At 38.8% G+C, this 13,535-nt stretch overlaps 1 protein-coding gene across 7 annotated transcripts in view; it reads right to left on the minus strand.

Moving 5' to 3' along the window:
* xrn1 (5'-3' exoribonuclease 1) overlaps nt 1-13,535 on the minus strand; it is a 98,744-nt gene that overhangs the window by 42,034 nt on the left and 43,175 nt on the right. For all 7 annotated transcript variants that reach the window (XM_078564194.1, XM_078564199.1, XM_078564198.1 and 4 more), the window contains exons 15-19: nt 13,210-13,329; nt 11,189-11,358; nt 10,970-11,090; nt 7,285-7,377; nt 6,735-6,838 (exon numbers count right to left, since the gene is read on the minus strand). In XM_078564194.1, coding sequence (XP_078420320.1) covers nt 6,735-6,838; nt 7,285-7,377; nt 10,970-11,090; nt 11,189-11,358; nt 13,210-13,329 — 608 coding nt within the window. The remainder of the gene's footprint in view (nt 1-6,734; nt 6,839-7,284; nt 7,378-10,969; nt 11,091-11,188; nt 11,359-13,209; nt 13,330-13,535) is intronic.

Genomic DNA, 13,535 nt, shown 5'->3' on the forward strand with positions numbered 1-13,535 from the left:
AAAGAGTTTGGGTGTGGTGCTGCCACTCAGTTGTGAACATCGGGCAATATCATCTGGCCAATGTTTGACTGGCCAATATTAAAAGCAGAAAGGATAACTGTGGTAATCTAATATTTAATATGCCTTTAAGAAGAATGTTATTAAGGAAGATCACATGATCTTATTATCCAATAGCAGAGTAGCGCAGGCTGTCGTTAGTAGTCAGTAGTTAGTAATTGGAGTAGTGTAGAGATAGAGTTTGAAGTGTAAACGCATGTTTAGTTGCTGCTGAGTACCTTTGTAAATAAACTAAGAGTTTCTACCTATGAAGTGCCTACTATTCAATTCTACCATTAGTACCAAATCGGCCACCACTTACAAGTGTGCAAACAGGATCCAACAAACTGGTGTCTAGGATCCAACAAACTGGCGCCGAGGATTAAATAAATTAAACAGATGAAATTAAGAGAAACAAAATCGGCACAGTACCTCACACAGCAATTGTAAGTAGAAGTTCCTTTCAAATCGTCAGAGTAATCCCCTCACAGCATGCCTCAATTCGGAAGAATTGATCCTTTCGATCCAGCAACGGACAATTGGTCCCACTACATTGAGCGTCTCTCGCTCTTTTTCCAAGCAAATGAGATTACAGGGGAAGAGAAGAGGCGGGCGATAGTTTTAAGTACATTTGGGAAAAGACTTATGGCTTGATTCGAAGTTTGATGGCACCCAGTGCCCTAGACTCGAGAAATGTTGATGAATTGATGGACCTGGTGAAGGGCCATTATCACCCAAAGCCCTCAAGTAACGATGCAAAGGTTCAAGTTTTATTCAAGAATTAGAGTCCCAGGGGACTCTAGCTAGTTGCAAGCTATGTGGCAAGTATGAAGCAATTAACAGAGCATTGTGAGTTTGGTACATCCTTAAATGACATGCTTAGAGATCACTTAGTGTGCAGTGTGAAAGAGGACACAACTCAGAAGCGATTGTTATCCGAAACAAGTTTGGCTTTCAAGAAGGCGCTAGAGATTGCACTGGCAATGGAAAAGTGCAGTAAGAGATTCAAAAGTTATACAGGACGCGCAAAATGGCGCCATCCTCCACATTGGGCAGGAAGCCCCAGCCAAAAAGGGTGCAAGTGAGACTCTGCCGAGGCAGGAAACAGCTGGCAGGAAAATTAGAAAAAAATGAATTGGCAGCAAAAACCAGGAGTAATTTCAGTAGAGGTGGAAACAGAGTCTTTTCATGATTGGCAGTTTAAAAAAATAGAATGTTTCCACTGTCATAAAAATGGACACATAACAAGACAGTGTAAGAAAGTCAAGCCGACTTTTAAACAAAAGAAAAAAGCCAATGAGATCTACAATGCAGAAGAGCCTGAAGCAACAAATTCAAATATTTATTCGTTGTATAATTTGAAAATTGAAAAACAGAACCAATGTAACAACGAAAGTGAATGGTAGACCTGTTCAAATTGAAGTGGACACAGGAGCTTCCACTACAGTAATTGGGGAACATACCTTCAGATATCTGAGTAATGGTGAACATTAATTAAATTTAGAAGAAACAACTGCCCAATTAAAAACATACACGGGTGAAAACATCCAAGTCAAAGGCATAAGTAGAGTTAACTGTTCATTATGGAAGCTAAAAGAGATTAAATTAGAATGGGCTGAAATTTTCCAATTAAGAACAAGTTGGTTACCAGTGCTACGACAAAAGTATGCCATGGTCTTCAAAGGCAAATTTGGGAAGATCCAGGAGCTGTAGGTCAAAATTCATGTGGATCCAGAGACAACCTCCTGATTCATGAAGGCCAGGCCAGTACTTTATGCATTGAGAGAAAAGGTCGACACCAAACTGGGCAGACTAGAAAAACTGGGCATTATACAGCCAGTACGGTTCTCAGAATGGGCATTGCCCACAGTCCCCGTCCTTAAACCTGACCAGAGCGTCTGAATTTGTGGAGACTACAAATTGATGGTTAATAAAATAGCTAAGCCAGACAGACACCCCATACCAAATATCAAAGACCTGTATGCCAAGTTGGCAGGTGGAACCACCTACACGAAGCTTGATATGAGTCAAGCTTATCAACAATTAGAGTTAGATAATGCCTCCCAGGAATTTGTCACAATTAATACCCACAAAGGGTTGTACCAAAAAAAAATCGTTTGCCTTTCAGCGACTCCTTAGCTTGTGCCATCTTCCAGAGAACAGTGGAAAGTTTACTGCAGGGACTGCCCCAGGTTGTATTTATTTAGATTTAGATGATATTTTAGTGACAGGATTCACTGAAAAAGAGCATATGGCAAACTTAGAAGAAGTCTTAAAATGTTTCTTGCACGCTGGAGTGAGTTTAAAAAGAGAAAAGTGCACGTTCCAAGCAAGGGAAGTAATCTATTTAGGTCACCAGATAGATTCACAGGGCCTCCACCTGGTTAAGGAGAAAGTAAGAGCCAGAAGAGAGGCACCGGCGCCAAAGAACACCTCAGAACTCAAATCATTCAAAGGAATGATCAATTATTATGGATGGTTCTTACCAAATTTGTCTACAAAACTAGCACCCCTACATTATCTACACAAAAAAAAACATTGGTCTTGGGACACGCCCGAGAAAGAAGCTTTCAAGAAGGTCAAATAACCTATTAGTACATTATGACCAGAAAAAAGAATTGGTGTTGACTTGTGACAGGTCACCCTTACAGAGTGGGAGCAGTGTTCTCCCATTGGATGGATGATGGCACGGAATGGCCTATACGTTATGTATCAAGAATGCTCACCAAAGCGAAAAAGGCGGCCAGTCAATCATCTTTATTGTTATGAAATTTTACCAGTACATACATGGCCGTCATTTTATTATGGTTTCAGACCACAAGCCATTGCTAGAATTGTCCAGCGAAGACAGGGCTATACCACCCATAGCCTCGGCAAGAATACAACAACGGGCTTCAATCCAGGCAGTGTACGAGTATACTTTCGTACATAGGCCTGGCAGTCAAATTGCAAACGCCGATGCACTTAGTCATTTGCCTTTACAGGAAAAGGATGAGAAAGTCCCAGCTCCACAGGAACTTGTTTAATGCTAAATTTCTTAGATTCATCGCCGGTATGCACTCGACAGATCAAGAGACTGGACAAGTAGGGAACCAGTCCTATCACACGTAACAGAACAAGTACTTCACGGTTGGTCACAAGAGCCTGTATCTGCTGAAATGACATTGTGCTTTAACAGAAGGCACGAAATAACCAGCCAGGATGGCTTCTTATTGTGTGGAGCGCGAGTGATAGTACCTCCAAAAGGAAGAGAGCCATTGCTAATTGAACTACACAGCTCACATCAGGTATATCCCGAATGAAGACCATAGCTCACAGCTACCTATGGTAGCCTGGAATGGATGGTTAAATAGAGAATTTAGTGAAGACTTGTATGCAATGTCAGCAACTGCAAAAAATACCTTCAACAGCTCCATTACACCCTTGGGAATGGCCAGGAAGACCATGGGTGTGGTTACACATTGACTATGTGGGGCCTTTCATGGGAACAATGTTTCTGCTCATTGTTGATGCCCACTCAAAATGGATGGACATATATGAGGTGATATCACCAACACCTTCTGCTACAATTGAGAAGTTACACCAAAGTTTTGCCATTAACAGACTACCAGAAGTGGCTGTTTCTGATAACGACACGGGATTTACGAGTGCTGAGTTTCAGCTGTTTATCAGCCTCAATGGTATCACTCATGTGAAAACACCACCAAACCACCCTTCCTCAGGCGGACTGGCCGAAAGGGTGGTTCAAACATTCAAGGCTGGCAGATCTGGATGTAGTGTAGAGATAGAGTTTAAAGTGTAAGCACATGTTTAGTTGCTACTGAGTACCTTTGTAAATAAACTAAGAGTTTCTACCTATAAAGTGTCTGCTACTCAACTCTATCATTAGTACCAAATCGGCCACCACTTACAAGAAGCGTGCGAACAGCATCCAACAGTAACTGACCCACAGCATGAGTGAGTCAGTTCTTAATAGGGGAGCTTTAGCTGATTTTGTTATTGTTGAATCGCTCTTCCAAGCTATTGTAAAGTTAGTAATCAGTTGTTAGTCTACCATGATCCACTGAAGTATTTGGATTTTTGGTTTTTAATATCACAATCACCCAAAATGCAAAAATCATATTTAAGTCCCCATGTGACTAGACCCAATGGCTAGCTTTTCAAGCTTCCTGCATTAAAATTGTAAACTTTCAATCCATGGGCATATTGATTTTAATTTTATTCTTGGCATTCCCCAGGGTCCAGAAATTTGCCAGAGAAATTCAATTCCAAACCCACTTTGCTTTTGTGAATAAAGTGCTAAACTGAGCTCCCATTCTAATTATTAAAATATTGAATTGACACAGCCCAAAGACTATGCTTTGTTACTGCGTGTATACCCAGCAAGCACTCTTAACAGGATCCACACTGGTTGGTAATTCAAAACTAAGACACAGAGCCTTTCCTTGCAGACAGAGTTTATTGACTTTGTTCAGTGTCAACACTCTTCACTTACATCCAGTGTCCCAACTATCCCCTATTTACGTGTGTCCAAATACCTAACACCTGTTTCCCTTAACAATGTAATTGACATCAATTACACTGTTACAGTTTAAGTTATGGTTTGACACAGTCTCTATTGGGTAACAATTCTTAAGAAAACAACTGGTTATAATACAGTCACTGCTTTCAAAAATTCTTCAGCTTCCAGGTTTAACACTGTTTCCTGTGCCCAGAACTGACTTTGTAATCAATTGAGCCAAATTCTGCCTTTGTTATGACACAGCAGTTGATAAAGCTGAGTTATGTAAAAATCCCAGAGGGAAACTTTAAACACTGTCATAAACATACTTCTTTAAAATATAGGGCGAGATGTAACTCTAAATTCAGGAATCAGACCGCCAGTTCTCGAGAGGTTTTATATCAAACTATATGAGACATTTATTAATTTATAAAAGTTAAATTTATACACATGGCTACAAATTACTACTATCGAAACTTTTAAGGAATTCACAAACTAATCTCCATTAAGACAACAACAACCTATAGGCTTTAAGGTTACACCGGGCAAAGCATTTTCACCTTACAAATTCAAAATGAGGTTCCTTTCACTTTGGTTCCTTTGCAGACACAGTGGTAGGCTTACAGGCTTTGATCTTACATTGCCCTGCCCTGCACACACAAAACTCTTGCCCCTGCCCTGTGCACACAAAACTCTATCAGTTATACCAGGCATATCTCACTGAATATAAATTCTCATTGTATCACCAGCCCCTTTGAACTCCACCTCTTCTAACAATAAAACCCCTTTCTTAGTACCAATTTTATTAGTAATATAAACATTGCATGGTCTCTGCTAGCTAGGTGCCAGATTTCACTCCCCTTCTTGAATGCTCTTTTCAAGAAAATGCAAATACACTCTACCTCTCTTATATCTCAAAACTAGTATACAAAGCACCCAGACTAACTGGCTTTAATCCAATTAAGACACACGCACAGACTAAACCGCTATTTTAAAAAAAATAATTTCCAATAATGTTATATACATTAATAGCTTCATGACAGCCTTATGTCACAACACTGCCCCAACTGACAAGTAAACTAGCACAAATACAATAAAAACTGTCACCAGCACGGCTTTGAAAGAGGGTTGTCGATGATTTCAGTGAACTGGCACAAACTGCCCAAGAAATTTTCATGTGACATAAAAGCTAGTATAATTTCATGAAACACTGCACTAGAATAATGCGTATGTCATCAATCTGCCACATGATGTCAGGAAATTGTCACCCTTAATAATGAAAGCTACTGAATTGAGGCCGTCACAGAAGAGTATATGGAACACCAGAAAACAACTCCCAGGAAAACTCAGTGGTTTTCTGGCAGTGCTGCGGAATCTGAACTGGCTCTCTTACCCTTGTGGCAGAATCATAAAGTTCCAAAAAGTTAGATCAACTTTTCATCAAAATAAAGAATCGAAAACAGAAAATGCTGGAAATAAATCAGATGGTCTGGCAGCATCTGTGGTGAGTGAAACAGTGTTTTAATGTTTTAGGTCATGACCTTTCATCAGAACAACCTGAAATGTCAACTCTTTCTCTCTTCACAGATGGTGCCTGATCTGTAGCGCATTTCCAGCATTTTGTGTTTTCATTTTAGATCTCCAGCATCCACAATGCTTTTGGGTCAAAATAAGGGAATTGGTTTTAACAAAATACAATTGGGAGAACCAACATATTAGCTTGGTTTTCCTGTGACAAAGCTTTGGGGTAGCAAAGTTGAGTACAGAACAAAAACAAACAAGAAATTGTTTGCTTCCTCCCCAGGATGGTCGAATGTTCTACTCCAGGAGTTAATATCACTCAATATTAGTGACTAGCAAATGCACAAAACTACGATAGATGAGACTTTGCCATGAAATCTACATTCTGCTTGACTTTGTGCCAAATGGCAAGGTTTAAAAACAAATACCAAGAATCATGACCAAGAATGTGCCTATCTACCTACAGAATGGCCAACTGTACACAATCAACACTTAACCCCATCAGTAACGAATATAGACTTTTGGATGGAAGAAAAGAATATATAGTTCTGGGGGAATTCTATGGTGCAAAATTCAAAATTGCAAATACCAAAATAGAAGTTCATCTGCAATATTAAATGCACTATCCTGTGTTGATGTCCAAATTGCAGCTCAAATCATGTTCTTCAATACTTACTTCATTTCTTGATTTGACACTGCAACAACTCGAGCTTCCTCAAGATGAGGCCAATTCAAAAAAACAGGCCATCCCAGTTCATTATTCGCAACATCATCCACGTTCTGAAAAGGAGGCATTTATAAATTAGCCTTAAATACGTGGCTTTTAAATGAAGGATTGCCCCCTTTCAATAATTTCACATATTTCACTAGTGAAAGAAAGAATAACCCTTATTCGTAGCATGGTGCAAAAACTCAAAGAGAGATTCCTGAAATCTGACAAAAACATATACACACACTTTTGAATTCAGGAAGATCAAAGCTAATCTTGCAAAGGTTAGCTTAGGAGTAAAGCAGGTGAATGAATTCACATTTAATTTTTAATTGTGAGCAATATTATTTAAATGACAGCAATTGTTTCTGAAAACCTGATTCAAAATGTTTGCAAGTCAAGCAAAATGTTGTTTTCAATTTTAATGCTCCTCTGGAAAATTATTTTAAAAATTAAAAATTAACATAATTCAAGTTATATTCCAGTTTTACTACCCTCTCTATGATCTAGTACATACTTCCTCCTCTTCTTTGGGCAATAGTTCCAAAAGCATATTCTCTCCACGGCTTGGCTGTTGAAAGATTTGCACTCCACTCTTCCCCAAGTAGAACTGCAAGAACAAAAATTTAAAACATGCATTTCATTCATACAGATTTGTATTAAAGGAAACACAAGGTGCAAAAGAAAAGCTCACTTCTTTTTACTCTGTTTTTTACTTTGTGTCAGTAGCACTTGGTACCACACAATAGCTGCAGCCTTGTCGACATCCAGCACCATAAGCCAGCAGTGCGTGGAATTAGGACAGGTAATCAAGTTTAGGGGCTATCAGGAAAAAAATATTTTTTTTATAGCTACACTCCTAACCAGCCCAAATCCTATCATCCATTCTTCTTAAATAGAAGTAGGCCATTCAGCCCTTCAAGCCTGATTCACCATTCTATAAGATCACGGCTGATCTTCAACCTCAACTCCCCTTTCCCACCCGATCCCCATATCGCTCGATTCTCTTAGAATTAAGAATCTGAATTTGTCTTGAATATACTCTAGGACCAAGAAGTTCACAACTTTAAAGAAATTTCTCACCCCAATCCGAAATGGACAACTCCTTATTCTGAGTTTATGACTCCTGGTCCTATACTCCCTAGCCACAGGAAACATCCTTCCAGCATCCACCCCGTCAAACCTTCTCAGAATTCTATATGCTTCAATGAGATCTCTTCTCATTCTTCTAAACTCCAGGAAATGCAGGACAAATCCATCAATATTTCCTCACAGAACAATCTCCTCATCCCAGGAATCCTCCAGTGAACCTTTGTTGCACTCTCTTTAAAGGCATGTATATCCTTGCTTAAGTAAGGCAACTAAAACTGCATACAGTACTCGCTATACAATTGCAGTAAGACTTCTATATTACAAAGGGGTTGGAGTGTAAGTATTAAGGCTAACTTAACTTTTGCTTTCCTAATTACTTGCTATACATGCATGCCAACTTTGTGTTTTGTGTACAAGGGCACCCAGATTCCTCTGAATACCAACATTTCCCAGTTCCTCACCATTTCAAACATGTTCTGTTTTTCTATTTTACTTATCTAAGTGTAATACTTCACACTTCTCCACATTGTATTTAATTTGCCATGGCTTTTCCCATTCACCGAACCTATATCTCTTTGCAGCCTCTTTACGTCATCCTCAAAGTTCACTTTCCCACCTAACAGCATCCTCAGCAAACTTGGATATGTTACAAATAATTCATTGATATAGACTGTATTAGCTGAGGCCCAAGCAGCGATCCTTGTAACACTCCACTTGTTACACCCTGCCATCTCAAAAATGACCAGTTTATTCCTACTCTGCTTCCTGTCTATTAACTAAACCTCAACACATGCTATATTACCCCCAATCCCATGAACTCTAATTCTGTATAATAACCTCTTGTGTGGCAACGTTGGAGTGCTTTTTGAAAATCCAAATATATTACATACACCGGTTCTCCCTTATTTACCCTCTAATCACAACTGCAAAAAAACCTAACAGATTTATTAAAAATGATTTCTCTTTCATAAATCTGGTGTTGATTCTGCGCAATCATATTTTCTAAGTGCTCTGTTATCATGCCCATAAAAACAGATTTTAGGATTTACCCTACTATTTATTTCAGGCTAACTGGTCCATAGCTTTCAGTTTTCTCTCTCCCATTCTTGAATAGCAGGGCTATGTTTGCTGCCTTCCAAATCACGGGGTCTGTTCTAGAATCTAGGGAATTCTGGAAGATCAAAACCACTGGATCCACGATCTCTGCAGCCACTGCTTTTAAAATGCTAGGATATAAGCCATCAATTTCGAGGGATTCAGTTTTTAGATCCATTACCTTCTCTAGCACTATTTCTTTAAGTTCTTAACTCTCCCGAGAACTTTGGTTCCCCAGTATTTACAGAATGTTGTGTCTTCTATTATGAAGACAAATAAAGTATTAAATGTCTCCACTATTTCCCCATTGTAATTTTTCTTGCTTGTGCTTCTGAGACCCATCACATTCACTTTTGTTAATCTCTTCCTTTTCATACCTATATAGAGGCTTTTACAATCTGTTTTTATGTCTTGTGCTATCTTCTGTTTTATCTTCTCTCTACCAATTTCTTGGTGAGCCTCTGCTGAATTCTAAGATCCTCCCAATACTCCGGCTTATTACTCTTTTTGGCAACATAATAAGCCTCTTTTTCTAATCTAATGCTACCTCTAACTTCTCATCTGTCAGAGTTAGGTCATGTTTCCCATGGGTTTTTTATTTCTTAAGGGAATGTACGTTCATTGAGAATTATGAATCATTTCTTTAAATGTTTTCCATTGTTTGTTGACCAACATATCTTTTAATCAAATTGTCCAATCTACGTGAGCCAACTTGCCCCATACTCATGCAGTTTTCTTTTTTCTGATTTAAAACCATAGCTTCAGATTCAACTAAATGACTTTCAAACTCAATGTAAAATTCTATCATAATGTGATCACTCTTGCCAATGAGATCCTTAGCTAAGGTTGTTGTTAACACTGTCTTATTACATAATACTAGATATAAAATAGCCTATCCCCACCTGGCTCCTTGACATACTGATCTAGTAAGTGACCCTGAATGCATTCCATGAACTTGTCCACACTATTACTGTCTGTATCTATGTACTGTAACATTACACCTTTGAGTAACTAGTGCTAACCTGCTGAAAGGTAAGTGGGGTTGAAGTGCTGCAACATACAATTACTCTAAGTAATTCTACACTCAGCTTCCCAAGGCAAACAGATCCACAGTGCTCAGGGCATCGTTTGCATGCCCAGCCACCTTGTTTCACCCATGGAAACGAGTGCACAACTATCACTAAGAAGTATAATACTTTTTATTCAGTTCCATATAACTTTCAAATTTAATCTATAATAAATATATGTCTAGCTTGACAAGGAGTAAGATATCAGTATTCTGCACAGTAAGTCATGTAGCTTTAGCTGGTTAAACTTCATCATGCCTTGTACATACTTGGAGATCTCTTTGTCCGCATCGAAGCTCATTTACAAATGGAGCGAGATACCCCCATATCAGACAAACAGAAAATCTACTTTTGTAGATTCCTTAATAGTTTGGTCTGAAGACTGTTAATAACAGTAACTATAATAACTATAGTGTTAGGTTTCCATTGATGTGCATCATCCACTTCACCCTCCCACCCCCAAAATATCTGGTCATCGAGCTAACCTTAGTACTGCACTGTAACTTCAAGTGCAGTCTAGATCAGACCTGTGGTTGATTTTAACTGACAATGCATAAACTCCCAATTACAAAGTAATAATCCTCACACAGGACCCAGTTGTGTAGATACACACGTTCCAAGTCCACTCCAAAACAATAAATGCTCTGCCAAGAGTAGGAGAACTATTTAGGTGAAAAAAAAATACACATATATTCATGTTCCACTAAGTCTGAAAGCAGAGTGGCTACAAGTAGATTAAGCAGAAAGGGGCCAGGGAAACAACCTGCAATCAAGTACAAGATGGTCGTACAGTTACTTGTCTTTCAAATGTTGAATTTCTGTTGCATTCTCTGCATGCCTGCAACAATCTGTTTCATGTGTAAAACATTGCTGACTCTAATTCACAAAGACAACTGCAGTAAAGAATTGTGCAACTAATCGAAACTTCCCGTCACAGGGGAAACTTGCCTTATGTTTAATATGCTTCAGAGTTGGAAACCCACGGAAGTACAAAGAACCCTTATCAGTGACGTGTTTTATAGTGAAACTGAGATCTACTCTCCAAGCATCCATGGGAATCTCTTCATTTCTGAAAGAAAATGACAAACATAGTAATAGCAGTAATTTAATCCATAGAACAATCCTTCAGGAAACAACATAAAACTTGATACTATGTAAAGTCTCTACCTTGCATGACACTGCTCCAGATCTGGAAATTTTTCTGGCCACGGTGATGGATATTTAAATTCAATTTCTTTATCCCACCTAAATAAGACACACCCACTGTGTCTATTGCGCTCTCTCTCCTCCTCTGAAAGATCTCTATTACATGGTTCCATGGCTGCCAGTAATCGTTTCTAAAAAAAAGTTACAAAATATTTGGTTTTCTTACACACTTACAAATGGATGAAGTGATACATGAAATGATAATAGTAGACAGAGTTATGGAGTTTTCTTCATTCATTAATGGGATGCAGGCAGTATTAACAAGGCCAGCATTTACTCCCCGCCCCTGATTACCCTTGAGAAGGTGATGGTAAGCTGCTTTCTTGAATGTAACTGAGTGGCTTGCTCGGCCATTTCTGAGGGAGCCTGGAGTCACATATTAGGGGGGGGTTGGGCAAGGATGGCAGATTTCCTTCCTTAAAGAACATCAGTGCATCAGATGAGTCTATACGACAATCCTGTAATTTCTCATGTCTCTGGATCATTAATCTAGGCCTTCAAATTAGCAGTACAGTAACATAACCACTATGCTACCATACCCCAGATGAAAATGTCTATTATAAACTCCAAAGGGAAGGGCTGATTTCCCGCATGCTCTGAAAAGAACTTGAGCTGCCTCCTTAAACACTGCAGTGATGTCAGTTGCAAAATGGTTTCGAAATACACTTACATTAGTTTGCATTTGCTATGGTCGGACAGACATGGGTGCAGTTATACTGCACGTAGAGATGTGAGAGATCATCTTCCAGTCCACAGCAGAAGTCTGCTGTCTTGAGATTTTCTTCGAGATTCTACAGTCAATTCCTCTCCGTGTGCATATATTTGAGGTGAGGGGAAACAGACCAATGTACCTTGCTGGGTTTGCTTCGAGTAATCCTGGCATCATTCAATATACTTCTCTCCATGCAAATAACCTCTTAAGGAACCAGAGTTGTAAACAGTCTCAGATCTATTATCTCCTACTCAAAATGTGTTCTGGGTCCAATTAGTGATTGGATTCTGAAGAAGTGTACTGCTACTATTGCATAAGAAACTTTAATTAATCTATCAATATCCTGGCACAGATAGAAAGCTGGCTTCTCTCATCAAAACAGATGTGTTGGTGGCTTTTATCACCACGTGCTACTTTTGCCTCTCCATTCACTTCTCCTTCAAGCACCTAATTATTTTTTATTCCTCCCATCTCCCACTTAAAATAGTCATGTATACCCTCTAAACTCCATACCAACATCCTAACCAACTTCTTCTCCTTTAGCAACCCTGCATCCTCTGAGGTTTCACCTTACACTTTCCTCTAGCTCCCTCTCCAGCCTTATATCTTCTTATGCACCATTCAGTTCTCAGACTTCTCTTTTGGGTATTCGCTCTTTCATTTGCCTCAACATTGATGTTTGCGTTTTCAGGAGCCCCTAGCTTTTGTCTGACATTCCACCTGCAGTTCTTCTGCCTCTCCCACTTCTTCCACCTTTAAAAACTTTAATAAAGCTAATATTTTTCACAAAGATTTTGGTAATGTCTCATCATGTTTAGACATCTGTTTCTTCATCCTTTATCTAATTTCCTCCCTTCTCATTAAAGTAGCTCATCATTTCCACTTTAAAGGCACTATGCAAATACAAGTTGTTTTGGCTGCCCAAAGGCACAGCAAGACCTAAATTGTCAACAAAGCTATGAGAAGACTTGGGAAAGTTGTTTATATTGGGATAATAGATAAATAAACTTCATAGGTTTATAAAAGTTATTACATTTTCTAAGTCATCTGAAGCAAAAAAAAATCATATACAAGTACATATTGAAATACAAACTCCAATCACGTAAAGCACTGTTCTGGAAGCAAAGAAAAATCTTTTAATATTTTCAACTACAAGAAAAACCATTACAACTCAACATTAGTTACATACAAATTTGTCAGATTTAGGGATTAAAATAAGTTAGAATTTTACCCTTTGGGAAACAACGTGATAACACTTAAAAATACTCACTTCATCAATAAATGGAATCAGAACAACAGCTTCCCACTCCTGCTGCTTGCCATTAAGGTCAGTTTTGAAATCTGGAGGATAGTACTCTATGATTGGAGATTCTTCCTCAGTCATTAAAAACTTCGAATGTAAGAATAGAAATCACAGCTGTATTATACATCTCAAACATAAGAAAGATGCAGTTTCAATATTATGTTATTTTTCCCTTCCTTCCTGCATACATACAAAATTCTCTTTTACTGTGATCCCTGGCAAGAAGCCAGGGAGGTGAGCTTTGCATATATCTTTTACATAAGTACAGGTGGGGGTGAGAGGAGTGACAGGAA

This window comes from Cetorhinus maximus, chromosome 19 (genome assembly GCF_964194155.1).
Source record: "Cetorhinus maximus chromosome 19, sCetMax3.hap1.1, whole genome shotgun sequence".
Lineage (NCBI taxonomy): Eukaryota > Metazoa > Chordata > Chondrichthyes > Lamniformes > Cetorhinidae > Cetorhinus > Cetorhinus maximus.